The sequence below is a fragment of the Eurosta solidaginis genome, chromosome 4, assembly GCF_040869045.1.
Source record: "Eurosta solidaginis isolate ZX-2024a chromosome 4, ASM4086904v1, whole genome shotgun sequence".
In the NCBI taxonomy this organism is placed as follows: domain Eukaryota; kingdom Metazoa; phylum Arthropoda; class Insecta; order Diptera; family Tephritidae; genus Eurosta; species Eurosta solidaginis.
In genome coordinates this window covers 187,988,777-188,016,486 of record NC_090322.1, presented here as the reverse complement: position 1 = coordinate 188,016,486, position 27,710 = coordinate 187,988,777, and the positions used below count along the sequence as shown (strand labels likewise).

The following is a 27,710-nucleotide window of genomic DNA, read 5'->3' as shown; positions in this document are numbered from 1 at the left end:
CGTCAGGAACTCAATTTTATATTATAGATATGAATAGCTCTTTACCATATATTTTTTAGATTTAATTTGAAAAAGTTCGGGCCAACTTTCGTTTTTTTTTGTTTTTTATTTTATTGTTATTTTTATATTTTTCGTTTTGTTAGATTGTGTATTTTTTATATATATATATGTATATCTATTTTTTTAATTACTCATACGCGTATGTAGTCATGTTGGTGTTGGTTGTATGGTGTGTGTGTGGGTGTTGTTTGAATGATAGGTTGGTGTGTCGACTTTATTTCTTGTTGTTGCAGGCGAAGGGCTTGTAACACATTCAAAACTACATACAAAAAGCAGCAAAGAGTTAACAAACAAGGTATATATTTGTTGTTGTTTATGTTGCATTTGGTTTTATGTTTTTTGTTTAAAGAATTTTTCTTAATTTTATTAACAATGGTTGTTGGTTGGTTGTTTGCCTGATTGACGGTTTGGTTCCTGTTTATGTTGCTTTCTCCTGCTTTTTGCTTGCTTCACCATTTCTATAATTGCTCATAATGTTTGCATGTTGCAATTTTGGCCGTTCTGGTTTCTTTTTTGTGTCGCCGTGTTTTGTTGGTGTTGTGTTGTTTTTGCTGTGGGGTGTTGCAGTATGTAAACATAAGAACAAGAGATACATTAGCAACATTTTGTTTTCTTTTTTTTACTCTTCATCATTGTTTTATCGTGCTATTATTCAAACTCCTTAGCCACAAAGAAGCTTCATTGAAAATTCTTCGGCCCACATTAAATCTCACTCGCTCGATCTTCCCCTTCAGCCACTTGCTTTATTTGCATTATCTCAGCGTGTATTCTTTTTTTCCTGGTAATTTTTTACACATTATTAATCCTATAATGTATTTTCATCTTTTATTCCCATTTTTTGTTTGCTTGTTGTTGTTTTTTGTTTTTCTCTCCAATATAACATAGATACTAATTTTAATTGTAAATCTTAATCGCTTTCTCGGAGAAATTTAAGGATGTTCGCTTTCTGGATTTATTTATGTGATCGAGACCAAAGTAAGGCAAATGTGCATTGGTAGAGCGATAGATTTCCAAGTCGACAAGTGTATTATCATTCACCTCGTTCGATTGTCCCATTGAAACGACGGCAAATTTATAGTTTTCCCATTCCTTATCGGGCACATTGAGACGCTTTTGTATGCGTTGCTTGAGCGCACCATATGGTTCGCCATGTTTCGCTTTAATTAAGAATGGCACACCAAATGAGTTGTAGATCTCTTTGCTGTAATGTCCGACGGGTATAAGCATTTCATTCTCAGCTAATTGCATATCCTCAGCAGGCACTTCCTCAACGCGAAAGGTTTTCTGTGCACTTTGTGTTCCCAGAGTTTCATTGGATTTTTGTAACGATTCCAGCAAGGTATCTTCCTTACATGTGGTGGCTATTTTATGATTGCCCACTTTAAGTAGTCGCAATTTTTTGCGGCTATTTTCAGCAAACTGTATTTTTTTGGCAGCCTCGTCCAGCAGGCCCTTGACATTTTCATTTTTATTTGGATATAATACGAGCTCTTTTTCTTCCTTAAGATCATTCGATACCCAAATGCATTTGAATTGCTTCTTATTGTCGAGTTCGTGAATGCTGAGAGACAGTCTTTGATAGAAGAGCTTTTTAGTTGCGCTCTGCTTACTATATGCGACTAGATCCTTTACAGTTCCCTAGAATTAAAATAAAGCAAAATTGGTTTATGATTTAGATGTTACGATTTTCTGAAGAATCTAATTGAGTTCAGAGTTTGAAATAAAGCTAATCAGCCCTATTCTGCATTTCGACTTGGATTGGAATTTTTTCGATTTGGCAATTTTGGTATTCTGTGTTCCAATCTCTTTCGATCCAACTTCGAATCGTTCGATTTTTTGTATTCTGCATTTCGATCGTAGTTCCGTTTTTCTAAGTTGCAAATTAGTTGGCGGAAAAATATTTTCTTTTTATTTTTTTATTAATTTATAACAAAATTTTAACAAAAATGTAAGTAAAACTTGCTAAGAAACGTAGAAGGCTTGATGATGATTGTTTTTTATATGTTTCCAGGTCAAAAACAACATGTCGATGTCGAAGTCCTTGGACGTATTTGCCCCGCAAAAGTATCTAACACATACCTGAAAGCATCCTTGTTAAGTCGAAAGTTTTTTTGAACCTAAATAAGAAAATAAGTCATTAAACTTTACCACTTTTAAGTTCAATTTCTTGCATTTCGCCACATATCTCAAATGGATTACACAAATCTCGCAATATTTGCCTTTCCATTCTCGCCTGGCAATTTTCGTATGCGTTGCTTTCCAACTCAATAAATAATGCCGCGGCTATTGATTCCATTATAATAGACAACTACAATTTGTGTCTGCTCGTTGGGTCCAGTTATATGCTAAAGCAAGCTGCCGGCGTAGAGGAAGGTGAAGCGAAAACGTAAACAATCCTTGCGGAAAGAATAAATAAACCTTTATAAAGTATTTTAGGCCAGTGCAATACAATAAGCATCCTTAAAATTCAAAAAATATCAACTATATTCGTGCAGGAAACCGTTTTAACAAAACTTGGTGGCCACGGCAGGGAATTGGCCAAAAGAACGACAAAAACACACTTACAATTATGAAAGCACTTCACTCAAAAAAATATAACACTGCGGCAATATAATCTATTGCTTTTTTTTTGTACAAAATGGCGTGGATAATAAAATATAAACGTTTTTCAGTGTTTTTTTTTACAAATTTTCTTTAATTTATTTTGTTCCAATGTTCACACATTCCGTACTAACAGCTGATTTCGAAAAACCATTTGCTCTTCCTCTTCTCTTTACGATTCCGTCGTAATGCAGAATACCAAACTTCGATTAAAGCGGAGCGTAGAACGGGAACGTAATCGAAATGCAGAATAGGGGTGAATATGTTGGCCGTTGGTTTACAAATCTAATTCGAACAAACATCCGATATATGTATACGAGTATGTAGGTTAAGTTAGGTTAGGTTGCGAGGGCTGAGCTGGACACTATGGTAACAGCTCACTACTTAGGCCACCAATGGGCCCATTGTAATACCCTATGCGGTCCTAAAGCGAGTCAAACTACTTCGTGGAATTTATATATTTTGCTAGAGCCTTGACTTCATAGCTTGAGACCTCAGCAAAGTCATGCAGAAAAGGTTTACCAAGGATTTAATGTGGCCATATAAATCGTTCCCGAGATGGTCGGGCTAGCACCTTAATGTTGCTGTGTTACCGGAGCGTACTGGATCTGTATCCGGCAAAGGACCATCACATCGATAACACTCCCCAAAGCCTTCGGGGAGCAACCTTATCGCTACAACAACAACAACAACAATAACAACAACATAGAAGGTGCTGGACACTCTCCTCCTCCTCTGAACATCTGCAGCTGCAACAATAGTCGAAGGCGTTACCCTCATTCTAGCACCATGCGTGTCTATTAAACAATGCCCTGTTTAACGATAGAACTGATTTATTTAAAATCAGAAGCGCTCTTGTGCGCCCCTTATCATATGAGGGCCAGGTTAGCCTGGATGTCTCACACGATGATATGGCTGACCATAGTCCATTTGCAATTCTTATAGTGCTTGTGTTCACACGAAGCCTGAAAGTGGCCATGGGTATACCTACCGAATCATTTCCCGGAAGGATATGGTCGGTGGTGCCTCTTCTGGCCAGCTCGTCTGCTCTGCAGTTGCCTTCAATATCCCTGTGCCCAGGTACCCATATAAGGCTGATACTGAAGTGCTGAGCCATCTCGTTAGGAGATGTGCGGCATTCAGTGACCGACTTTGCGTTGTCGACGAATGAGTCCAGGGCCTTTAATGCGGCCTGGCTGTCTGAGAAAATAAACACCCGTTTACCATCCTTAGGCATATACCCGAGATGGTTCACAGCCCTGTGTATTGCCAGCAGACCCAGATATGGTGAAAAGAGGCCTGCTCCCACCATCCCGTCAAGCTTAGAACCATCCGTGAATATGTTGATTGCACCCGTACCGTATGTTGTCTGGTACGAGTATGTAGTATTGAAACAATTATATACATAAGTTGCATAGTATCAATCCCGTTTTCGACATTAATGATATTCCACAACAGAGGCTTTTCCTAGTTAGTAAAAAATGTATCAAATATGAATGAGGTGAAGATTGTTGTTGTTTCACATGACATTATTAGAGCAATCAAAGTCATGAATGTGTCTTGAATATGGCCGTGGCAAACTTGCCATAGTCATAACGCTTTAGTCATAACCATATTGGATACTTAACCATATGGGTGTTTCCAACGTTACGGACGTTGGATCAGAAAATTGTATTTTTTATACACGACATTATTAGACCTGTATCAAACCTTATTACAATTATTTTCCGAAAGCGATAGACAGCTACTTTACAGTGAAAAATTCTGTTTCAAGTAAATTTATAAAGAAATAAGAGAAAATTTTTTAAGAAGTGTTCGGACGGTCCAACTTTTGACATTCTTCCAATATTTACTGCTAATGCTTTTCGAAAAAAAAAATAACCTAAAACGCCTTTTAGGTTACAAATTTGGACACGTAAAACCAGTGCTAAGACTTTTTACTTGAAATAAATTTTGGTCCGAATGCTTGTGGAAAATCATGATATTTAAAGACACCTCAGCCTTCAACTCGCCAATTTTTAAAAGTTTTTGTGAGTTAGTTTCACAGCACATAGTGTTTTCTAAACAACCATGTCGAACTTGTGTTATGGCTATATTGCAGTATTAAGGGCGATATGTTGAAGCTCAGCCCAAATTTTTTTTCACTAATTAAGTGTTAATATCTTCTTTATCAGCAAGTTTAAGCAAATCGGGCCAATATTTGGTATTTTAAAAATTTATAATTTTAAAAGTGGGCCTTGCTTTTCCTTTTCACTCTATATCCATTTTTTCTCTACCATTTTTCTTCTTATTCCATCCCTTACTCAGTTTATTTCCCTCACACTCACAAACTCATTCTCACTTCCGCCCCCGGTCCCACCCCCACTACCACACCCATTTCCGACTACCACTCCAATTCTCACTCTCACTTCCACTCGCACTCCTATTCCTTCTCCCATTGCCATTCCCACTTCCACTCCTAGACCCACTAAAGCTCCTTCTCACACTGCCAGTTCCATTATTTGTTTCCAAACCGCCCTATTTCAGAACTCGGTTAAAGAACGTCCTATCTCAGTATTTTTTGTTTAATTACGCCAGCTTATCGGTCCCTGGTTCACTTCTGGGACGAAATTATGAATCTAAAGCAAATCCCCTTGAACATCAAATTTCATCAAAATCGGGCTAGTCGTTTAGGAGGAGTTCAGTTACAAACGAGTTAGTATGATCAACAAGTTTACGCCAACTTTGAAGGCGCAAAAAAGAACTAAAAAAATATAGGGAAAAATGTTTTCCTTACCTTAAAGGTATATGGAACGGCATTACCAGGTGCCTCCTTATAACTGCTAACACACATAAAGAACTGTAATTTGTTTGGATCGGTATTGAGTCGCTCGGCGACCGCTTGTGCCATTTGATCATAATTATAACGATTCGAGAGTTCTAGTACAATTTCCGGTTCGTTTGGATTACACTTATCGCAAAAAGTTATCTCTACCCTATATACCAAATCTAAAAAGTAATCTTCAACGGTTGGCAAATCTAATTTAGCATCCACATGTTCCTTTTCGAAAATTAATATATAACCCTGCAAATTGTCCGGATGCAGATAAAGCACGTTCTCAAGTGGTTCATTGATATTGGTAATTTTTTTATCATTGCATTCGTCGAATACAGTTAATTCAACGTCCGGCTCAAAGCCTAAATGTGAATTCACTTCGGGCACAAGTTCGCTTAAACGTCGACTTAGAGGTTGTTGTGAACAGCCAATATAATTTAGTCGTTTATTACGTGCATCATAATATTTGAAAAAAAGCATTACTTCTTGTTTGGGATCGAACGGTGGCAATGGGCGCCCAGGTACAAGTGGTGACGCCAATTCTAAAAAGATGACCCATGGTTTCTGAGCGCTAGCAATTTGTTCGATCGGACGTAACGCCTCTCGTTGGAAATCGAAATAGAGAAATTTCTGTGATTGTGGCGCGAACATAATCCAAACTCGCATACGATCTTTTGGTACACCAAATGCTTTCACAAAAGCATCCATCATCTCTTCGACAGTTTGTGTTTGTTTAAGTTTAAATAGTCTTTGATGCACTTTATCCAAGTCGAAAAGACGTCGTTTTTGTTGCGCTTCAAAGTATTCCTCCAGTATGACATGTATGGAAACATATAAATTCGCTTCACTACGCTCTTTACGGCGTGCCATCTCAATACGTTTTTCTAATTCAAGACGTTCCACTAATTCACTGGGTATTTCATGCTCAGGTATATCGCTGAGTACGCGATCCAATTCAGATTTACGTATATAAACTAACATGTAGGCATTGCTACATTTAGCATGGAAAGATATTTCATCATCATTACCACCATAATTCTGTTCAATAGCTTCAATTCGTCGACAACTGGATACTACATCATCATCAAACTTAAACCATTTACCATCCGCTTTTGGATTTATGAAAACCACATAGTGGCCGCCATGATTATCGCCCGAATGTACGAGTACTGCATGCAAGACATATTCGGCAGGTGTTTTCTCTTTTTCAGCTAAATAATCGTCTAAATTTATACGTTCGTAGAACTCAAACCGATCATTATATTTGATGGAACTATCTGTTTGTGGATCATATTGAAATCGCATTAAATGCAAATGCAATACGGGTGGAAAGGTTGTGAAAATAACACCCTTGCTGGCCTCCTATATCAAATAAAAATGATAAAAAGAAAAAAAAATTGCATAAGTTTTCAAGTTATTAATTCATGTTGTCTGAAGTGGAAATATGAGGGTACTGCTATCTTTCTTATAGATCGGGAAGTAATCTATGTATCCAATTTAGTATTTGTATTTGTATTTGTATTTTATTAAATTTTTTCCTAACACAACAATTTGACAAAATTATTTTATAGTGCTAGTCAGAACAGTGACAGAACAAAGGCGAAAATTCAAAAAAATTTTTCAATAACTTAGATAAACAATAGATAATTTGTAAAATAAGACTTAATGGTTACAATAAATTTTAAAGAGCTTAGCCTAGGGACACAGAACAGAAATAAGAATAGAGGGGACATTGCAAGGGTAGGTAGTACAGTAATAATATTAGGTTCTATCCTTTGAGGAAATAGGTAGGTAGGTTGAACTGGCCGGTCCATGAGGACCTCACATAGACTGATTGAGTCCGTAGTGTTACCAGAAGTTTGTTTTAACGACCAAACTGAAAAACCCTATCAAAAACCAGGACCTATGTTATAAAATAACTCCGTCCTCTTGGCAAATACTAGAAGCTTCCTAGGACTTAAGCCACTTGCTGCTTCTAGATCTGACAGCTGTATCACTCCTAATATCTGGAGTCTTAGCCTGGCAAGTGCAGGGCACGAGCACAGAACGTGCTCGATCGTTTCCTCCTCCAACCCGCACTTCCTACACCTGCTATCACTGACCAAGCCTAATTTAAAGGCATGTGACGCCAGAAGGCAGTGTCCAGTCAGAATACCCGTCATGAGTCTACAGTCCTCTCTTTTTAATGATAGAAGCAACTGTGTTAGTCTAAGGTTGTAAGACCTACACATAATCTTCGACACTTTACAGCCCCGCGCTTGAAGCCACGCCTTTTCTGCTTGGTCGATCATGTGCACCTCTCGCATTCCCTTAATCTCGCCCAATCTAATTGGGACGTCTACGGAGCAAGCTTCAAGGGATGCGCCCTTTTTAGCTAATTCGTCCGCTTTTTCATTCCCATCTATTCCCATATGCCCTGGGACCCAATATAGATGTATGCTTCTCCCTGTCCCGATTCTCTCCAGAGACTGCTTACACTCTAACACGCATTTAGATGCTGTGCTATGCGAGATTATTGCCTTAATTGCTGCTTGACTGTCAATATAAAAGTTAACACGGTTGCAGCTTAAGCTATTCTCTTCCAGGGTTTCTACTGCTTTGGTTACGGCTAATATTTCCGCTTGGAAAACGCTACAGTAATCCGGCAGCCTGTAGGATCTGCTTAATTCCGGATCAGCGCAGTATACCGCAGACCCTACTCCTTCCACTATTTTGGAACCATCGGTGTACACATGTATCGCCTCGTCCGCCATTTGCGCACCCTTGCGCCAACCGTCCACCTCTATTGTGGCCTTAAGATCTCCCTCAAAGTGCAGGTAGGGAATCATGTAGTCTGTTCGTCTTGTGACTGAGGACGCTATACTACTATGGCCATATGATCGGCGCTCAAGCTGCCCCGAAGCATCGAGCCTGGTTGCGGTCGTTAACGCTTTGTTCTTTGCCACCAGGTCTACAGGTGGAATGTGCAGAATGGCATACAGTGCAGCCGTCGGGGTTGTTTTCAGGGCTCCCGTAATGCAAAGCATCGATAGTCTGCATACCCCCTCTAATTTTTTGAGGTATGTTGTTTTTTGTGTGGCTTTCCACCAAACAAGAACTCCATAGTATAGAATAGGGCTTACAATCGTTGTAAAAACCCAATGAGAAAGAGAGGGCGATAGGCCCCACGTACACCCCAGCATTCTTTTACATGCATAGAGTGCCGTTGAGGCCTTCTTGACCCTCTCCTCCAAGTTGAGCTTCCATGACAGCTTACTGTTTAGGATGATTCCTAGATATTTTGTGCAAGGTTTCTCCTGTAAGGTCACCGCTCCTAACTTAGGCCTGGTCCAATTTGGGACCTTGTACCTCTTTGTAAACAAGACCATATCCGTCTTCTCCGCATTGACTTTCAGCCCGACATTAGATGCCCAGGTATGAATATCCCGAAGCGCCCGATCCATCAAAGAACTAATCGTTGGAAGGCATTTTCCACTTATGACAATTGCAACGTCATCTGCGTAAGCCGTAAGTTTTACGGGTCCCTCATCGAATTGCCTGAGCAGTTGGTTGATGACCAGTGTCCACAGCAGAGGTGATAGCACCCCTCCCTGCGGCGTGCCCCTGTCCACTGATTTCGTGGCCTCGTACAATCCCCATTGTGATGTAATCTTTCTGCAATTTAACATGCAGCCGATCCATCTGATTAAGGCAGGATGTACTTTAATGTAATTAAGACCATCCATAATCGCCCATTTTGCAACATTATTGAAAGCCCCGGCAATGTCCAAGAAGACTCCTAGAGCATACTCCTTATATTCCAGGGATTTCTCTATGCTTATTACCACCCTATGCAATGCGGTGTCTACCGACTTGCCTTTGGTGTACGCATGCTGTGTTGTGGAGAGCAGCTTTTCATCCACGTTGGACTTTATGTACACATCTATCAGCCTCTCAAAGGTTTTGAGCAGAAATGATGTTAAGCTAATGGGTCTATAGTCTTTGGGATACACGTGACCGATCTTCCCCGCCTTTGGTAGAAAAGCTACACGAGCAGTTCTCCAAGAGTGCGGTACATGATTCAGTCTTATGCACCCATCGAATATTATTTTAAGCCATTCCACGACCGCCCTACTTGAGACTTGTAGCATGGCCGGGAATATACCATCTGGGCCCGGCGATTTAAACTTAGAAAACGTCTTCACTGTCCACTCGATCTTGGTATCGGTCACCAAGCCCGGCACCACTAGCTCCGTGATCGAAGTGTGAGTGATGTCTGCTGGTTCTTCTAAACCGTCTCCCGATGGGAAATGTGTATCGAGAAGCACCTCAAGGGATTCCTCACTATCACGTGACCATTCCCCGTTCTCTTTCTTTATTAGTCCCTGGACTATGTTTCCCTTTGCTAGGACTTTTTTCAACCGTGCTGTTTCACTGGAGCACTCTATGTCCGTACAGAAACTTTTCCATGAGTTTCTCTTCGCCCTGGTAATTTCACGCTTGTAGATCCTCAGTAGATCCCTGTACTCGTCCCGACACGCTTCGCTTTCCGCGGTCTTTGCGAGTTTAAACATTTCTTTTACCTGTCTTCTTAGAAGACTCAGCTCATTGCTCCACCATGGCGGCTTTGCTTTTCCCCTGAATCTTCTTAGAGGGCAAGCTTTGTTATACGCAGTCATAAGCGTCCTTGTTAGGAATTCATTCGACTCCTCCAGTTCCTCTACATTAGCAACCTCTTTGGGTTGTCCCAGTTTCGTTTCTACATGTTTCTGGAATTTAGTCCAATTCGTTGCCCTAGGGTTTCTAAAGGTTCCTCCCTTCTCTACCCTCTTTAGTGGGATGCTGAAGCTTATATACGCATGGTCGGAGAAGGATGGTCTATCGAGAACCATCCAATCATACCTTGATATATCACGCTCGGAGCTCAATGTAATATCCAGAACATTGCTGGATGTTGGACCAATGTATGTAGGAACATTTCCCCTGTTGGCTATCTGCAAATTGGTTTGCAGGATGTAACAAAATAGAGATTCGCCTCTCTCGTTCGTATCTGCTCCTCCCCACGCATTGTGGTGCGAATTTGCATCTGCGCCTATGACCAACCGCCCTTTGCGCCCTTCCTCCTGTACTAGCCTTTTGCACTCCATCGGTGGAACCTCCGCAGCATGGGCCATGTAGCAGGACGCCAGGATAAATGCCTGCTTATTCTTTTGCTCAACGGCCACCGCTACGAGATCCTCGGTGGTGTAATTAGGCAGCATATATGAATGCAGCTGTTTCCTTACCATTACTACAGCTCGCACCCGTCCTTCCGTTTGTGCGTAGTAAACGCCAAACCCGCGCGCGCTAAGTCCAGAAACCTTTCCTCCCGATGAGAGCCACGGCTCCTGGATCAGCGCCACGTCAAACGAACCCTCCTCAAGGGTTAGGAGGAGTTCGCTCGACGCCACTTTACTGTGTTGGAGGTTTATCTGTAGGACTCGCAGCACCATTGGGCTGTTTGTCCCCCTCCAGCACCTTCGTCTTGACGTCGTCGTCCTCCTCTTGCCCTTTTGGTTTAGAGTATTCGAGGCCCCCTTCAGCCCCTCGTGAATGTTGTGCCGTGTGTTCCTCTGTGCGAGTCACAGCACCATTTAGCGGTTGGTCCTCTTCTGGCACGTTCGTGGTGACGTCGGGGACCTCCACCTGCCTTTTTTCCCTTAGGCTTCTGAGGTCCTTTTCGACTTCGCCCACTTCCAGCGTGTTAGGATTTTTATCCTCGGGACTTCTTTTCCTGAGTCGCATGTAAATTTTGCCAGTGCCAAAGGACATTTTGCCAAGCTGCGTGTACAAAATATCCTCCGCCTGCTTGTTTATTTGGAAGATGTAGAACTGACCATCCTCGGTAGGCCGAGATACAGTAAGTACCTTCCAATCCTGTGTCGGTATGTTCGGATTCTGATTCTGCAGAAGTCGCAGTGTATCCTCCGACTTCATCACGCATGGTATCCATACCTTAACTTTTGGTACCGTGGGGATTTGCGCTTTATCCACCACCTCAAACCGCGCGTTCGTGCCTTGCCTTTGGAGGTTTGGAACGACTTCCTCCAGCCACCGCAAGCTCGCGATGTTGTCGCACGCTATCATCTTCACACCATTATACCATCCCCCCGAATCAAAGGTTGGAAGGGGCTTACTTGGTTGTTCCCGCATCATCTTAAGCATTAAGCTAATAAGCTCCCTTTCCACAGATCTCCACCTTTCAGTAGTAATTTGTCCGAACGGACTGCTACGATCAACCAGCGCCACAGTCAGTGACTGCTTTGCCACATCACTCATCTTCTCGGGAAAAGCAGGAGTCTTAGTGTTATCTCCCTTTGGAACCTCCGAGAACACCGGAGTCTTCGCGTTAACTCCCTTTAGCGCCTCCGAGAAAGCCGGAGTCTTAGCGTTATCTCCCTTTGGCTTATCTCCTACTTCCGTAGTTGGAACTTCCCTCTGACTGGCAGCTTTCGAGGTAGTTGCTACCTCGCTATTGGAACCCATCTGTCTTACAGCTTTGGGCCTACTTGTCTTGTCTATGCGACTGCCCTGCCTCGCGGCTCTAGGACTGGGTCCTTTCTGCCTCTTGAAAGCAGGCTTGTCGCCTTCTGCCGAACGTTGCCTCTTCATTATGCCATTCGACGCTTCTTCCTCCTCGTACCGGTTGCAGAACCGAGGGTTTCTCGCAGCAAACCTTTTGAACTGCCTTCGACCTACTTCTACCGCTTCATGGGCCCATTCCAAGCGCTCGATCTCCACTTCTGTTGGGTCGACCACTGCTCCCAAGCGTTGTACAATTCTTAGTGCTGCACGGTACTGCGAGAGAGCTCTTTTACTTCCTCTGCTCCGTACCCTTCTCCACTCTTCTACTCCGTTTTCATTTGTGTGCTTCTCCAACACGGAGTTCATTGAATCAGCACTACTCTCGCTCCCCGAGTCCGACGTATCGCTTAATTCGTATTTGTCGTCCTTGGATTGCGACTCAGTCCTCCTCTTTACATCCTCCTTATTACATTCAGGTAATGAGTTGTTCATCTTGGTCGTACGACCACCTGCCCGACAAGGCGGGCTCAGCGGTCCAGTATTATATACGGGGAAAGAACCGTCCGCCACAGCAGCGCCCCTTACTGCGGTAAGGCCATAACTACTTCCCGAGATGGCCCGGTATCGGGAAGGCTCCGTTCGAATACAGCCGAATTTATCCCCTGGCTGCAAATCGTCCAATAGGCACGGTCCGCATAACACCCTGGATTAGGGGGTTGGCAGTTCTTGGTCACCGACATCCCGCCGCCCTCCTATGAGGCGAAACGGCGTAGATGTCAGTCCTAAACAGCTCCGCCTCATAGTCGAGCGCTATGGAGTTGGGCTAAGCCCTCACACCAACGACAAGGTGCCTACCCTAGTGAGGGGAGGAAATAGGAGGTGGCAAGAAAAACGGATAGAAGATCAGTAAAGAGAGTCAGTTGAAGAAGGAGAGGTGAGTCAATTGAAGAACAAGATTAATTCTTTTTTGATATGCAGTGCATTACTTGTCTTATTCTGGCTGGAAGGGAGTTCCAAAGACGGATCGAAGTAACGAAGAATTGGCGTTCAGAAATTAGCATACGGTGTTTAACATTGTCCTCGTAGAATGAAGGAATTGAAGCCTTCGATATAGGTAATAAGGCTCCTTCGTATAGATTATCTTATGCAAGGTAATAAGTGTTCTAAACTTTAAAAGACTGTCAAAAGAAATGTCTAGCAACTTTGCAGAATAACAGGAAACGTGATCAAGTCTATTCAGCCCGTAAACGTATCTAGCAATGTTATTGTAGGCAACATTAAGCTTCTTTTTACTCACAGCGTCACAGTTAGAAAAAATCTAACAGCCGTAGAGGAGCGTAGGTATTAAGTACGCTTTGGATAAAAGTAGTCGAATATGTAGTGGAGTGAAGTACTGTGTCAACCACAGTGTACGGAGCATACCGCACACTTTTCCTACGGTTCTAAAGATATGGTCTCTCCAGGACAATGTTTTGTTAAAAACTATGCCAAGATTTCTTGCCGTGTCAACATATTCTATAACAGAATTTTCAAACATAATGTAACGAATTTGCTGCAAATCCTCTTATTTGCAATCCTCTGCTAAGTTCGAATCACTAAACTGTTGAATAAATAACTCCAATATTGAATAATGGAAAAATTGGCTTTTATTAAAGTACTTCACAATACTCTTATACTTTGCTACTCGCTGGCTTAATAACCAAACTGATTGATAACTCAAATGAAACTCTACTATTGGCCGCCAGATCGCGTGCTTAATCAAACTGATTGATAGCTCAACTCAAACTGAATTACTTCTTACTCGCTTGCCCCGCTTTTATAGTTTACGCTGCATACTTCTAGGCTCTTCCATTTCCAGAACTTACCAACTATATTCGTGTGTGTATAGTTCTCATATCGTTTCTACTTGTTTACAATTGTCTACTTTTTAGCGCTTCTCAGATGTACATATGTGAGTTTGTAGTTTACAGTCTCCCGCACACACATAAGCGTATAAGTAAATTCATCTGTGTCTGACATCTCATCTCTCGCTGCCTTGTATGTAAATGTTGCTCGTCGGAATGTGTACATATGTGTAGCGCAATTATTGATTCTTTTATGTATAATGATTGAATTATTGATGTGCATTCACGTCACTGCTTAGCATCGGCTTAGAGACGATAGCATCGCTCAGTGCTGCTAACATTCGTTACACTGCCCTCCACCTAAGTCTGATCGTCCCGATCAGACAAATCTCTCGATCTAAACGCTGCTAGCATCGCCAAATGTACCACTCTTCTATTTCGTGATTTCCCAATTGCTTGTATGCGGCAGATGACATCACTGATCGTCTTCACAACACTGTACGGGCCTTCCCAACTGCACCGATATTTCGATGGAACACCTTTCCGCCGGTGAGGGTTGTATAGCAGTACCAAATCTCCCTCCTGGAAACCTTCCGAATTATTTTCCTTGTCGTACCTGTGTTCCATCTTACTACTCATTATTCTGGATCGTTCCCTCGCACTCTGTTGCTCGGGCAATGAAGAACTACTTTGTAGAGCCTGTCCTTGACGGATTGGCTTCACATACTCAGTATCGTTCCGACGTTTCCCAACAGTAGTGCGCGCTGGCTTGAAACCACCCTTGCATTCTTTCTCGGAAATTCGTTGCTTCGTTTTCCTGCGTCTTTTAGGTTTTGTCAATGCCAGTGTTTCTCTCGCAGGTACTTTTGATTTTGATTTATTTGGCCCATTCGATCTATCAACCTTTACCTTTGAATTTCGTGGCCTTCGTCGAGTATTCTCCACCAGTACCCGATTATTGCTGAACCCTTTTTCCAAACTAAAGTTAAGTGGCACATCTTGGTTCTCATAACGCATCACCCTTCTCTGCATATCGATCTTGATGTCATGGTCAACCAAGAAATCCACTCCCAATATAACTTCATCAACAATCTCCGCCACAACAAATTTGTGTAGAACCATGACCTTCCCAATCAATACTTCACATATCACTTCTCCCTGAACTTGGTTATAATCGCCAGTGACCGTACGCAACTTTGCTCCAGGTAACGGTTTACTCTCCTGTTGACCAAGTCAGATCAGATCAAGGAATGAGATGCGCCCGTATCTACAGTCAGTACTCGTTCTTTGCCATCCACATTCCCTCTGACGGTAAGACTGCTTGATTTCCTTCCAATTTGCGACACAGATATCATAGGACATTCAATAGCCGGGGCAAGTTTTCGTTCTTTACATTCGACACGCTCTTGCTCATTTCCGCCAGCTTTCCGTTTACGGCCATCCACATTGCTGGAACTATTAGGACCAAGATCGCAATGACGTGCAATGTGACCTGGGTTGCCGCACTTGAAACATTTAATAACTCCGGCATTCTTCTGTTGTGATCCCTTCAGTGCTTCCAAAATTGTGTCTACCCAATCTGGTCTTTCCACTTCCACACGGCGTGCTTTGAAAACTGGCTTACACAGAAGCGACGCTGTTTCCTGAATCAGAGCTTGTGACACCGTTTCTGCGAATGTGGGTTTTGGGTTTGCATATGTCGCTCGCTTCGTTTCTACGTCCCGTATGCCGTTTATAAAACTCTGGATTTTTATCCTCTCGGTGTACTCCACGGGTGCGTCCGCATTCGCTAAATGTGCTAGCCTTTCAATATCCGACGCAAACTCTTGCAATGTTTCACCAGGCCTCTGGAAGCGGTTCACCAACTCCATTTGGTATATCTGCCTCCTATGCTCAGTTCCGTATCGTCTCTCTAGAGCGCCCATCAATGCTTCATAACAGTTCCGTTCGCCCTCTGGAATGGTTTGTAAAATCTCAGCTGCAGGCCCTTTCAACGCCACGAACAGAGCTGCAACTTTATCTTCATCATTCCAGTTGTTCGCTGTCGACGTCTTCTCAAATTGGAGCTTAAATACCTGGAATGGAACAGAACCATCAAACGTTGGGGATTTTACCTTCAGAGTAGACGTTGAAGTGATTGGACGGTTCAATTGTAACTCCTGAATCCGATCTTTCAAAGCATCCATCACGGCCTCCACTTTATTTTGTCGTTCACTAACAGCCTCCAGCTGCGATGAGAATTTTGTTTCCTGTGCCTCCAGCTTTGTTGAGATACGCTCTTCTTGTGCTTCGAGCTGTAATGTTATGCGTGCCTCTTGTTCTTTTAATTGTTCTGCAATTTGTGACGCCATGTGTGTTTTCTGTTCTTCCATCTTCGATGTTATTCGTGTCTCTTGGGATTCCATCTGTGATGACATATACGTTTTCTGTTCTTCTAGTTGAGATGTTATATCTGTCTTTTGCGATTCCAGTTGAGAAGCCACTGTCGATGTTTGAGCAGATATTGCAGCCAAAATCATGGTCAAATCTGTGCTGGTAACCGTCTGCGATGTTTCGTTCTTCTCTTCAATTTTTGTTGTCTCCTCGCCATCAAGGTGAAAGACATACTCTTCCACATCAATTCCTTCTGCTTCCATTGCCTCTCGTAGCCGTGCCTGAAGTTCGAGTTTAACGCCGCTTGTATTCAATCCACGGCTCTCCAACTCCTTCTTTAGTTGCTGGATCTTTAATTCACTGAACTTTGCCATATCCTTGTTGTCTTCTGGAATTTATTCAACAATTCCTCTTCTGACACCAATTGTAACGAATTTGCTGCAAATCCTCTTATTTGCAATCCTCTGCTAAGTTCGAATCACTAAACTGTTGAATAAATAACTCCAATATTGAATAATGGAAAAATGGCCTTTATTAAAGTACTTCACAATACACTTATACTTTGCTACTCGCTGGCTTAATAACCAAACTGATTGATAACTCAAATGAAACTCTACTATTGGCCGCCAGATCGCGTGCTTAATCAAACTGATTGATAGCTCAACTCAAACTGAATTACTTCTTACTTGCTTGCCCCGCTTTTATAGTTTACGCTGCATACTTCTAGGCTCTTCCATTTCCAGAACTTACCAACTATATTCGTGTGTGTATAGTTCTCATATCGTTTCTACTTGTTTACAATTGTCTACTTTTTAGCGCTTTTCAGATGTACATATGTGAGTTTGTAGTTTACAGTCTCCCGCACACACATAAGCGTATAAGTAAATTCATCTGTGTGTGACATCTCATCTCTCGCTGCCTTGTATGTAAATGTTGCTTGTCGGAATGTGTACATATGTGTAGACGCAATTATTGATTCGTTTATGTATAATGATTGAATTATTGATGTGCATTCACGTCACTGCTTAGTATCGGCTTAGAGACGATAGCATCGCTCAGTGCTGCTAACATTCGTTACAATAATATTGTTTAAGCCATTTGTGGCTAGCGGCTTTCTACGGAAAACAATGCACTTCGACTTTCCAGGATTTAGACATAAACCATTCATGGAAGCCCATACACCTATTTGACTAAGGTCTTGATTAAAGTTACTTATACATAAACTCATACAATCGACAGGACAGCACGTATACAATTGAACATCGTCAGCACAGATGTGGCCGCCACAATACTTAAGAACACGAGGCAGGTCATTAATGTACAATACAAACAACAAAGCGCCAAGGATTGACCCTTGGGGTACACCACGCGAGACGTCTAACAAGTTTGACTTTCTATTATCTACACATACTGCCTGCGTTCTGCCGTCTAGATAAGGTCTGATTAGGTTGGTTGCATGACTGGAAAAATTAAACATGTTTTCCAGCTTTTTACATAGTAGGGTATGGTCAACAGAGTCAAAGGCTTTAGAGTGGTCAAGAAGGGTTAGGAAAGCCGTAAAGTTATCATCTATGCGCTCCCGTATATCTTCTACCACAGAAATAAGTGCCGTAGTACAGCTCCTTTTTGGTCTGAAACCGGACTGATGGTTGCATGCACATATGTGGCCACCGTGGTGTGATGGTAGCGTGCTCCGCCTATCACGCCGTATGCCCTGGGTTCAACTCCCGGGCAAAGCAACATCAAAATTTTAGAAATAAGATTTTTCAATTAGAAGAAAATTTTTCTAAGCGGGGTCGCCCCTCGGCAGTGTCTGGCAAGCGCTCCGATTGTATTTCTGCCATGAAAAGCTCTCAGTGAAAACTCATCTGCCTTGCAGATGCCGTTCGGAGTCGGCATAAAACATGTAGGTCCCGTCCGGCCAATTTGTAGGGAAAAATCAGGAGGAGCACGACGCAAATTGGAAGAGAAGCTCGGCCTTAGATCTCTTCGGAGGTTATCGCGCCTTACATTTATTTATTTTTATATGTGGCGATCTGCCCATGTAGGATGCGCTCAACGACCTTCGACAGAAAAGGCAGTATGGCTATCGGCCTGTACTCTTTGTTTTGTTTGGGAATGGGGATAACTTTAACAGCTTTCCAACATTTTGGAAAGACAGAGGTGGTTAGGATAGAGTTTATTAAATAGGTTATATGGGGCAGGATTACGGGTAGAATAATTTTCACAAATTTTGCACATATTCCGTCTAAGCCTATAGCGGTGGACTTCACGGAAAGTATGGCTTTCACAACATCACAGTCATCGACACGAACAAACTCGAGGGGACTAGCATCAACATTTACACGATCACCGTAGTTGTCAATACATACATTAGCAGCCGAGGGATCAGCGGGTCAGGGGGTTAGAATATACCCGCGGTAGGTATGCCTGTCGTAAGAGGCGACTAAAATTCCGGATTGGCCTGAAGGTTTAATGTGGCCATATAAATCGTTCCCGAGATGGTCGGGCCAGCATCTTAATGATGCTGTGTTACCGGAGCGTACCGGATCTGTAAACGGCAAAGGACCATCACATCGATCACTCCCTAACCCTTCGGGGAGCAACCGTATCGCTACAACAACAACAGGGAGGTAACTTTAAAAAACTATCATTGATATCGTTAACATCTACATCAGGGGGGACAAGAGATCGGCCTTGGATTTGCCAATTCCAATTTTCTTGATCCTATTCCAAGTTTCTTTTGAATTTAAAGCGGTGCTGAACTTATTTTCGTAGAAATGTACTTTAGCCGATCTTATGGCTTTATTGGCAGTGACTCGTGCAGCTTTGAAGCGCATGTGCATTTCCACAGTTCTGTATCTTTTCCACCGGGAATAAGCTAAATTACGCAAGTGAATTAGATGCATAATACTGGCGTCAAACCATGGATTGCTATTGTGTTTCGTCACCTTAAGTTTCGTAGGAACGTGGTCGTCGAAGAGCTTATTTATACTGTCTTGAAGGAATTTAGCTTGCCCATCCACGGATGCCATCGTTCGAATCAATCTCCAGTCGACAGACTCCACTGCTTCAGCAAGTGCACTATAATTTATACTTTTAAAGTCACGATATGTAAACGAGCTCGGTGTAAACAACGTTTGAAAGTTGTAAGTAATGAATAGGAGGTCGTGTTTAGAAAAATTGGGAGCAGACAGCTGATCGTAAAGAAGTACTTTCTCTGAGTCGTTTACAAAAAAGAGGTCTAGCAGCGAGGAACTAGTGTTGGTAAAATGTGTTGGTATGGTAATGTTAGCCGAGAAGAGTCCCAGAGATTCCATACTTAGCTTAAGACTTGAATCTGTGAGCAGGTTGCTATTGAAGTCACCAGCTAGGACTATATTTTCGTAACTTAAGAGTAGAGGTTGCAGAAAATCAGTAAAGTCAGCAAAATTTACTTGGCGATTAGGTCTGTATGCACAGCCGACAAGGATGAAAAAACATCAACGAACACAAATTCTACAGAATCACCGGTACAAGAACTACAACGTAATTTACAGGACAAACTACTTTTAACATATATAGCGACACCACCACCGTGACCACTTCTGTCAGCTCTGAAAAGTCGATAGCCATTTAGTTTCACCATCTCATCGTTATGGCGTGAAGAACCAGGTCTCGGAGATGCAAATAATATCTATATCGGAGGCCTCGCAAAGATATCTTAACTCATGAAGTTTTCTATAGAGGCTTTGCGCGTTGATGTGTATGATATTTATACCTTTCGCACGCCTGCTAAGTATGCGCAGCAACGTTCGAGAGCAGTCTTTGAAACTTGGGGACTTATAATAATTTAGCACCAGAGATATAAAAAGGTTTGGCAATAAGCTTTGCACTGCTTTTAGTTAAATGCAATTTGCTATGGCATATGAAGGTGAAAGAGGAAAAGAGACAGAAAGGAAAGAAATGACTTATACGTAATATACTTATTACACTAAATACGTGGAAGCCCGTTCTGTGCATTAGTAGATCGATTAATGGATTCGTCTCGAAAGGAGCTACCATCATCTGGGCTTGAATTTTCAAGGTCCTTGAGTGACTCCAAGCTAGGGATTTTTTCGGGGTTATCGTTGGCTTTACGCTTTATGTGAACTATGCCTCTGATTGTGAAGACGGCGGCTACTTTTTTCCTTCTTTTAAGGCGGATCGCTGCCTTGAATATTTCATAATTCCGTTTCGTCAGCGATGCATTTACGTAAAACGGAGCTTCGGAGTTTATACCCACATCTACTAGACGGAGCCCTCGTTTACTTTTATTTTCAGGGTCCGGACGCCTGAAGCTCGAAATTGTTTTTAGGAGGGTATTTCTATCGGATGGAGACTTGAACCTTATGACGATGGTTGGATCAGGATTTCGAAAGAATGTCACTGACATTAATTCTCCTCCATAAGATAATTATTAGCAAATAATCTTATAAAAAGAAAGTCAAATACCATGAAACTTGGGGGTGGGGAGGGATGGATCGCCTGAAGGTTTAATGTGGCCATATAAATCGTTCTCGAGATGGTCGGGCTAGCACCTTAATGGCGCTGTGTAACCGGTGCGTACCGGATCTGTATCCGGTAAAGGGCCATCACATCGATAAGACTCCCTAAAGCCTTCGGGGAGTAACATTAACGCTACAACAACAACCACATTGAAATTATTGATATTTTTTTAGGTTTTTAGAGTTCGAATCCTGACGTCGACTGATCTATTCGATAAAATCTTATTTATTATGCGATTCGCTTGGAGTGGATGGAGAGTGAAAAAGGTCTTAGCAAAGGGAGATACGGGAAAGATAATAGGAGATATAAGGATAAATTCAAAGAAAGAGTAATCTGAGAAGCTGTCAAGAATTTCAGACTGACTGAAAGGAGAGTGGGAGATGAAAAGGAAAAAGGTAAAGCAAACAGGATCCAAAAGGTCGACTAGACCATATATGTATCTGATTTGTGCATATGACTTGCGAGTTAATAGCAAATTCGTTGCCCTCCTCCTCCTTCTTCTTGTAACAGTGCTTCGCCCGAACCAATAGGTGCGACAACTCACAATTTCTCATCAATATCCTCTAACGGAAGACATAGAAAAGTAGCAGTTTTAGTAGGGTTGAACCAAAAAGATATGGGTGTTGGATGCATCGGCTCCATTATGCAATTAAAAAGATGGTTGGCGTCATGTGAAGGCACATTACATGCAGGTCATACATTGCGTATATACGGGTTGATTCCGGATAAGCAAGCGTTTTACTCTCACAGCTTCCAGATCAAAGTTGCGCCAGAGTGACGCGCGTCTCCCTGGGGGTCTGCTTTAGTCAACTTGGAGTTTGGGGTAATGGTTCCCCCAGCGGGCTAGAATATACCCGCGGTAGGTGTGCCTGTCGTAAGAGGCGACTAAAATACGAAATAGATTCAAGGGGTTGTCAGCGCAATATATCGCTTCTCCAACTCATTTGCCAACCCCGCCTATCAGTGGCGAATCCTTGTTTCATTAACAGCCGAGGCTCTGGCGAACCCGAACTCCTCATGGATCTCGGGGGTGGTATGGCGGTATGGCTTAGAAGGTCACATGTGGTCATAACAAATCGTTCCCGAGATGGTCGGGCTTGGTACCGGAATGTACCGGATCTGCATCCTGCAAAAGACCATCTACATCGATAACACTCCCCAAGACCTTCAGGGAGTGTCCTTATCGCTATAACAGCAACAACAACAACAACAACGCGGTTCGCGTGCATTTATCGGCATATGTGGGAATTTGCCGAATCGTCTTGGATGAGGCTCAGTTCCAGTTTATGCTCATCAGAATCAAACGTCTGATTTATCACGCGCCGAATTTCTTCGTTGCCCTAATCGTGAATTCTCTGATCTTCTCCATAAGAACAGAAACGGTGTTAGTATAAAGTTGTCTGGGCGCTTATGCCCATCATTACGTATTCTTTTCTTTTCAGTCAAGCTATCTTCCGAATTCAGAGGAGGCCTCCCCATATATCTGTTTCCAAATATGACTGCCGTTGAGCATACTTTGTCTGCGTCAAGCGGTTCATTACACTAAGAGCCAGCCATCTTTATTCGACACCGTCCATGATTCCGGGCCTACATTATTATAGATATGATCAAAGACATATGTATAAAGTTATTTTTGTTTTTTCTCAAATAAACTGCAAGGTGGCGGAACTGTTTATCGTTTTAATTATGCAGTTTTTAAAAATTCGCAATGTAAGCCTTTGAAAGATCTAGTAGGTTGTGGTGGAGTTTTTTATTGGAATTTTTGGCCTCCTACAATTACATTCCAGGGTAAATAAAAATTTTTAGTAGCAAGTTGGTTTGATTGGTTATCAAGTATGAGTAAATTAATTTGAATTAGAATTAAAATATATTAAAATATTTGAGGTTTGTTTTATGTTTATAGTTTTCGAACTCACCTGGAGGCCATGCACACCCGCATCATATTTATTATCACCTTCGAGTGTTTCCGAGGCTATGTAATCCTTAAACGAATCGTAAATATTCTTTTTATCTTTAATATTCAATTGTATATCATAGAAAGTTTCATAGCGTGTGCTATTATAATCCACATTCTTGCATTTGATATACGATGACATTTTTCCTTCAAAAAGTCCGGGTATAGTGCCTTCCAAGCAGGTCCCCTTCATCTTTGACTCCAGTTTATCTAGTAGCACGCGTAAGAATTCCTGCACATCATGTTGCATGAATGAGTCGAGCGTTTCCCAGCCGAAAGATTTGGTCAACTTTTTGGTACCCACCGGACGATCGCCGAATTGTAAATCATGAAAAACTCGCTGCAGCGACAATCCCACAGATTTGGTACTATCATCCGCTTCTGTTGGTATTTTGTAAACAGCACGTCGTAATTGGTTGGTAAAATAAAGTGTTTGTAGTAGTGAATTCATATAGCATGTTGCACCCTGATTTTTGAGACCAACATAGCCAGTATGTTTTTTGGAATCCCAAAGTACACCATGTGGTGCATCAGCCACAACATGTACCTCCAAAGTAATAGCGCCATTATGCACATAACACTTATCAGGATCTTGTAATTCTGACCATGTTATAAAGTTGGAATATCCATAATCATTCTCTTTGGAATAAAAAAGATGCTTTATACGCGCACGGGTAAATGGAGGTGCATCTGGTTTGTGGCATTTCAATCGCAATTCAGCAATTGCATTACATGACCACGTTGGCGATTCATTTTCACCATTGCATTGAAGGAAGAAACCTAACGCACGATCATTTGGTATTACCATTATTTTCCATGGCAACATGCGTACATAAACGGGTGGGGATAGATGTTGTTGTTTTAGGTGAGCTATATTTTCAACCGTATATGAAAATATTGCTTCAGAACGAAATTGATCAACCTTGGGATCATCGACAGACGTCATCTCCTGTTCGTTGGCGTATGGCGAAGTTGTGTCGGCTAGTAATTGCTGTGGCGGTATATTGCCGTTTTCGTTAGGCAGCTGTTGTGCTGTTGGCAAATGCAGCTTATTCAATTGTTGCTGTTGCTGATGTTGTAGGTCGCTTGTGATTATTTCGACCTCTTGTGTGTCCATTGCCTCTATCGATTGGTCGGGCTCGATTTCCATTTTCTCGTCACTATTACGTTTTAGATACCAATTTTACGCCTCCCCGCACCACACTTTTTCAACACTTTTCGTCTCCGTAGCTGCGTTTTGCTGTGTCTTTGTTGATGAATACACTGCGACCTTTTATTAGAGGCTCTCACTAAATATTAGAAATGTAAAAATACGTTAATACGTTAGACGTGAAAGTGAATGTGTTTGTGAAAAAATTATTATTTATTTTTCAATTTTCCAATTATTCTTACAGACATCGAATAACAGATGATGAAGGAAACTCGAAAATTGGTTAATAACGCTGCCAGAATATGTTTGTAACTAATCCCCGTTCATGTGTGAGTGTATACCCAAAAAGTTCCAATTTTTGGTAATTCTTTACTTTAGCTCACAACTCTTAAAACTCGTCAAAAAATATCGGAAGAGGTGTCAAAAGACGCGTTTTGAAGGATCAAGAATCCGATAGCGGGAATTAAAAAAGAAATTTCTAAAAAACCAAAAATGGCTCCGGAAATCGCGGGTGGGATCCATAGTATTTTTGCGCAGAAAACTTCGGCCTCGCTTATAAAAAATTACTCTGGGTGGGTCCAACACCGGTTTGGAGACCAAAACTTTATCCGCGCAAAACACTTATACCCACAGTTTTTTTGTGGGTATAACAAAATCATCAAAATTACAAGAACCACATGACAATTTTCAATTTTCTTTGCAAATATCTCCGAAAAGAAATAAAATTTTCAATTTCCGCTTTCGGGTTCGTGATCCTGCGTCCAAAGCACGTCTTTTGGCACATCTCTCGATATATTTAGACGAGTTTTAGCAGTTGTGAGTTAATGTAAAAAAATACCAAATAAATTTTCTTTTGATTTTGTTGTGAGCCAAATTGAGCAGGTATTTGTCTAACTTTGTGTATAATTATCCTGCGGCCGAATCGTATAACACGATCCGTGATGGAATGCCGTTTTTTAATCACAAAAACTCTGAAATGGTGTATTGAATTAATGAAATATGCGGACTGAGGACAATGCGGACTTCCTAGATTCATCATATATTATTATTTTTAAATAGATATCCTAATTTTTATAGCTTGAGTGAAAATGCTTTTGAACCTTGATCATATGTTACGATTCCATAGATCCTTTCATAAATACTACTACTACACTACTAACATCAGGGCTATACTGCTATATATGTTTTTGTTTTCAATAATCGAATGTATCCTAATTTAAATCAAACATGCTTAACCAACGAAACGATATCATTTCGTTAAGATAATCAACGTTAACCAACGAAACGATATCATTTCGTTTCGTTTATTAACGTTAAGAACGTCAAATTGAAATGACTTCGTTTCGTTTATTAACGTTGATTATCGTAACGAAATGATATCGTTTCGTTGGTTAAGCATGCCTGATTTAAATGTTTTAAGGCGGATCTAGAAACTACCACTCGATAAAACCCGTAATTCCGAGTGTTATCCCAGCCATGCTCATGGGATGAATAGCACTACAGTAGGGTGTCTGACGCCCTCTGGTTGTAATTAGTCTTACTGGGGTATTGGCGGCTATGTCCCAACTGACCCATTTTCCCCCAAAATCGTGGGCATATTTATGGAATTAAAATTCAAGTACCAAAAGTGGAACAGCCCTTCCGGAACAGACCGATTCCGACCTTTTGATGCAAGCGGCAAACTGTCGCAGATTGATCGTCTCAGTAGTACTTCTCGTAAACACCTAAAGCAAGGATGTATAGTAACGTTAATTTTTACGTTAACCAAGAAATTTCAATCGTTGGCGGCGCTTATAATACCATATAATATAATATACAATTTTTTTTGTAGGTACTCCAACATTACAACCACATGAAAATCGCCAACTTCAACTGCAAATAGCTCTCGACAGAGATTATTGTTGTCGAGGTCAATACGCGTCTTTTGGGTAGTAGTGCAGTTTACGGTACCCACCCTAAAGTTGGGCCAAGATTTTCGAGTGAGGTATCAAATGACGCGTATTAATCTCGAGAACAATAATTCGAAGGCGGAAAAGAAAAATTTTATCTCTGTCCGGATATATTTGCAGTTGAAGTTGGCGATTTTAATGTGGTTGTTGTTGTTTGTACCCACAAAAAAAATTGTGCATCAACGTGGCGGTAGCCACGGTTATACCACACACCCGGAGTTGGCATGGCGTAGCCCAGGGTTATTTTTTATAAGCGCGGCCGAAGGCCGCCAACGCAGAAAGGTGTTCTGCGCAAAAATACTATGGATCCCACCCCGGTTTCGGAGGGACCCGCGGGTCTTTTTCTTTCTTTTGAAAGGGTAAAAAAGTTAACTTCCGCTTTCGGATTCTTGATCTAGACGTGAATACGAGTCTCTTGATACCTCACTCGAAAATTTTGGCCCAAATTTCGGTGGGTACCGTAAACTGCCCTATTGCCATCTCCATCGATAATTTTGGACGCGTAGTAGCGTCGACTGCTGTTCTGATACTTACCGAAAACAAAAAGCTATAACATTTGTCCAATGAGAAATGTCAATTTCCCCACAATATCTCCAAATATCATCAATCACCTCTACATCTGGCAGCACTATTCATAGAATGTGGTTTTTTCCTCCCTACTTCGATTTCTCAACCCATTCTTACCTGTCAAAACTGTCTCCTTCTTGAATGTCTCTGTTCTTTTACTTTTTGTGATTTTCTTCCAATTTGGTAGGCCGAATAAACACCCCGCACAAACTCTTCTTTTTAATGTTAAATATCGGCTTTTCTGTTTTTTCTTTTATTTCACACTCCGTTTCACGGATTTTTTGATATTGTTGTAAATTTTATTTGTTTTCAACTGTGCACACTTCTAATATCTTGTGATCTTCACTTTTACCTAATTTTTTTCACGAAATTGCTGATGATGACAAAATTCCGTATTAAAAGCAAAAGCAGGAGGAGCACACAACATATCAACGAACACAGAACGGCGGACGATGAATTAGTTGTGGTTAAAAAGAAAATGCAAAATTTTCCAAATTCCTCTTCTAGACTTTGTCGACTTTTTTGCACGGAATCTTTTGTTTTTGTGCAAAAATTTATATAATTTTCTTTCGAAAAATACTAACCAAAGTGCGAGGCACACTTTTCACTGGATTTCACACTTATTTTCAGGTATTTTTCGTTTCTTTAACGCCTTCACACAATTTTACATTCTTTTCCAAGTTGCACGGCCGCTACTGTTGCTCCTTTTTAAATGCCAAATTTTATACAGTGTTGCTTTATGTGAAGCAGAAATTTTATTTTCTTGGTAACGGGTGCTCTGTTTTCATTGCTCGTGACCAGGGCGCGGACTTTTAAGCAGACAATGTTGGTAGACGAAAAATGAAAATAGTGGTAGAAGTTGGTAGATTTTTTTTTCAAGAAAACAATAGGTACAGTTTATTTTTGTACAAAACAATTCATGATTTATTGTAAAACAAAGAAACACATTTCACGGAAATGACACTTATAAAAAACATGTAAACGAAACAAAAAAAGACATGTAAATTTATATATACATAGCTTATGCCTATATGTTACTTGCTTTTTTCCTGTATTTCGAGCTTGAAATACTGACGAAAATTTACGTCTAATTACCACAACAATTTTCCAATGTACCAAAAATACTGCCACAAAATAACCGACTTCGGTATGTTATCGTTTACTTAAATTTTTTTTTTATTTTTGTTCAAAATCATTTCATTCACAAAAAACTGATGAAAATAGCGCATGAAAATATTTGCGCGCTCTTTACTACATTTGTTTCATAAACAAATTTATTTCTTGTATGAATTTGTGCACAAATTTTTCAAAATTGGTTAGTTTGGGT

At 41.3% G+C, this 27,710-nt stretch overlaps 2 protein-coding genes across 5 annotated transcripts in view; both read right to left on the bottom strand.

Annotated features, from left to right (window-relative positions):
- LOC137250791 (uncharacterized) overlaps positions 1–27,710 on the bottom strand; it is a 373,639-nt gene that overhangs the window by 164,701 nt on the left and 181,228 nt on the right. The window lies entirely within an intron of this gene.
- Positions 87–27,090, bottom strand: Usp7 (Ubiquitin-specific protease 7). Of its 4 annotated transcripts, none has more exons than XM_067784268.1 (5): positions 26,968–27,080; positions 26,501–26,735; positions 22,680–24,006; positions 5,438–6,838; positions 87–1,698 (listed from the first exon to the last, which is right to left on the bottom strand). In XM_067784268.1, exons 3-5 carry the CDS (start codon positions 23,865–23,867, stop codon positions 955–957), a joined length of 3,333 nt encoding a protein of 1,110 aa, XP_067640369.1. In that variant the 5' UTR covers positions 23,868–24,006; positions 26,501–26,735; positions 26,968–27,080; the 3' UTR covers positions 87–954. The 4 variants fall into 4 exon arrangements, with proteins under 4 accessions (XP_067640369.1, XP_067640368.1, XP_067640367.1 ...); XM_067784267.1 differs by having other exon boundaries at positions 26,501–26,756; positions 26,968–27,056; XM_067784266.1 differs by having other exon boundaries at positions 26,501–27,090.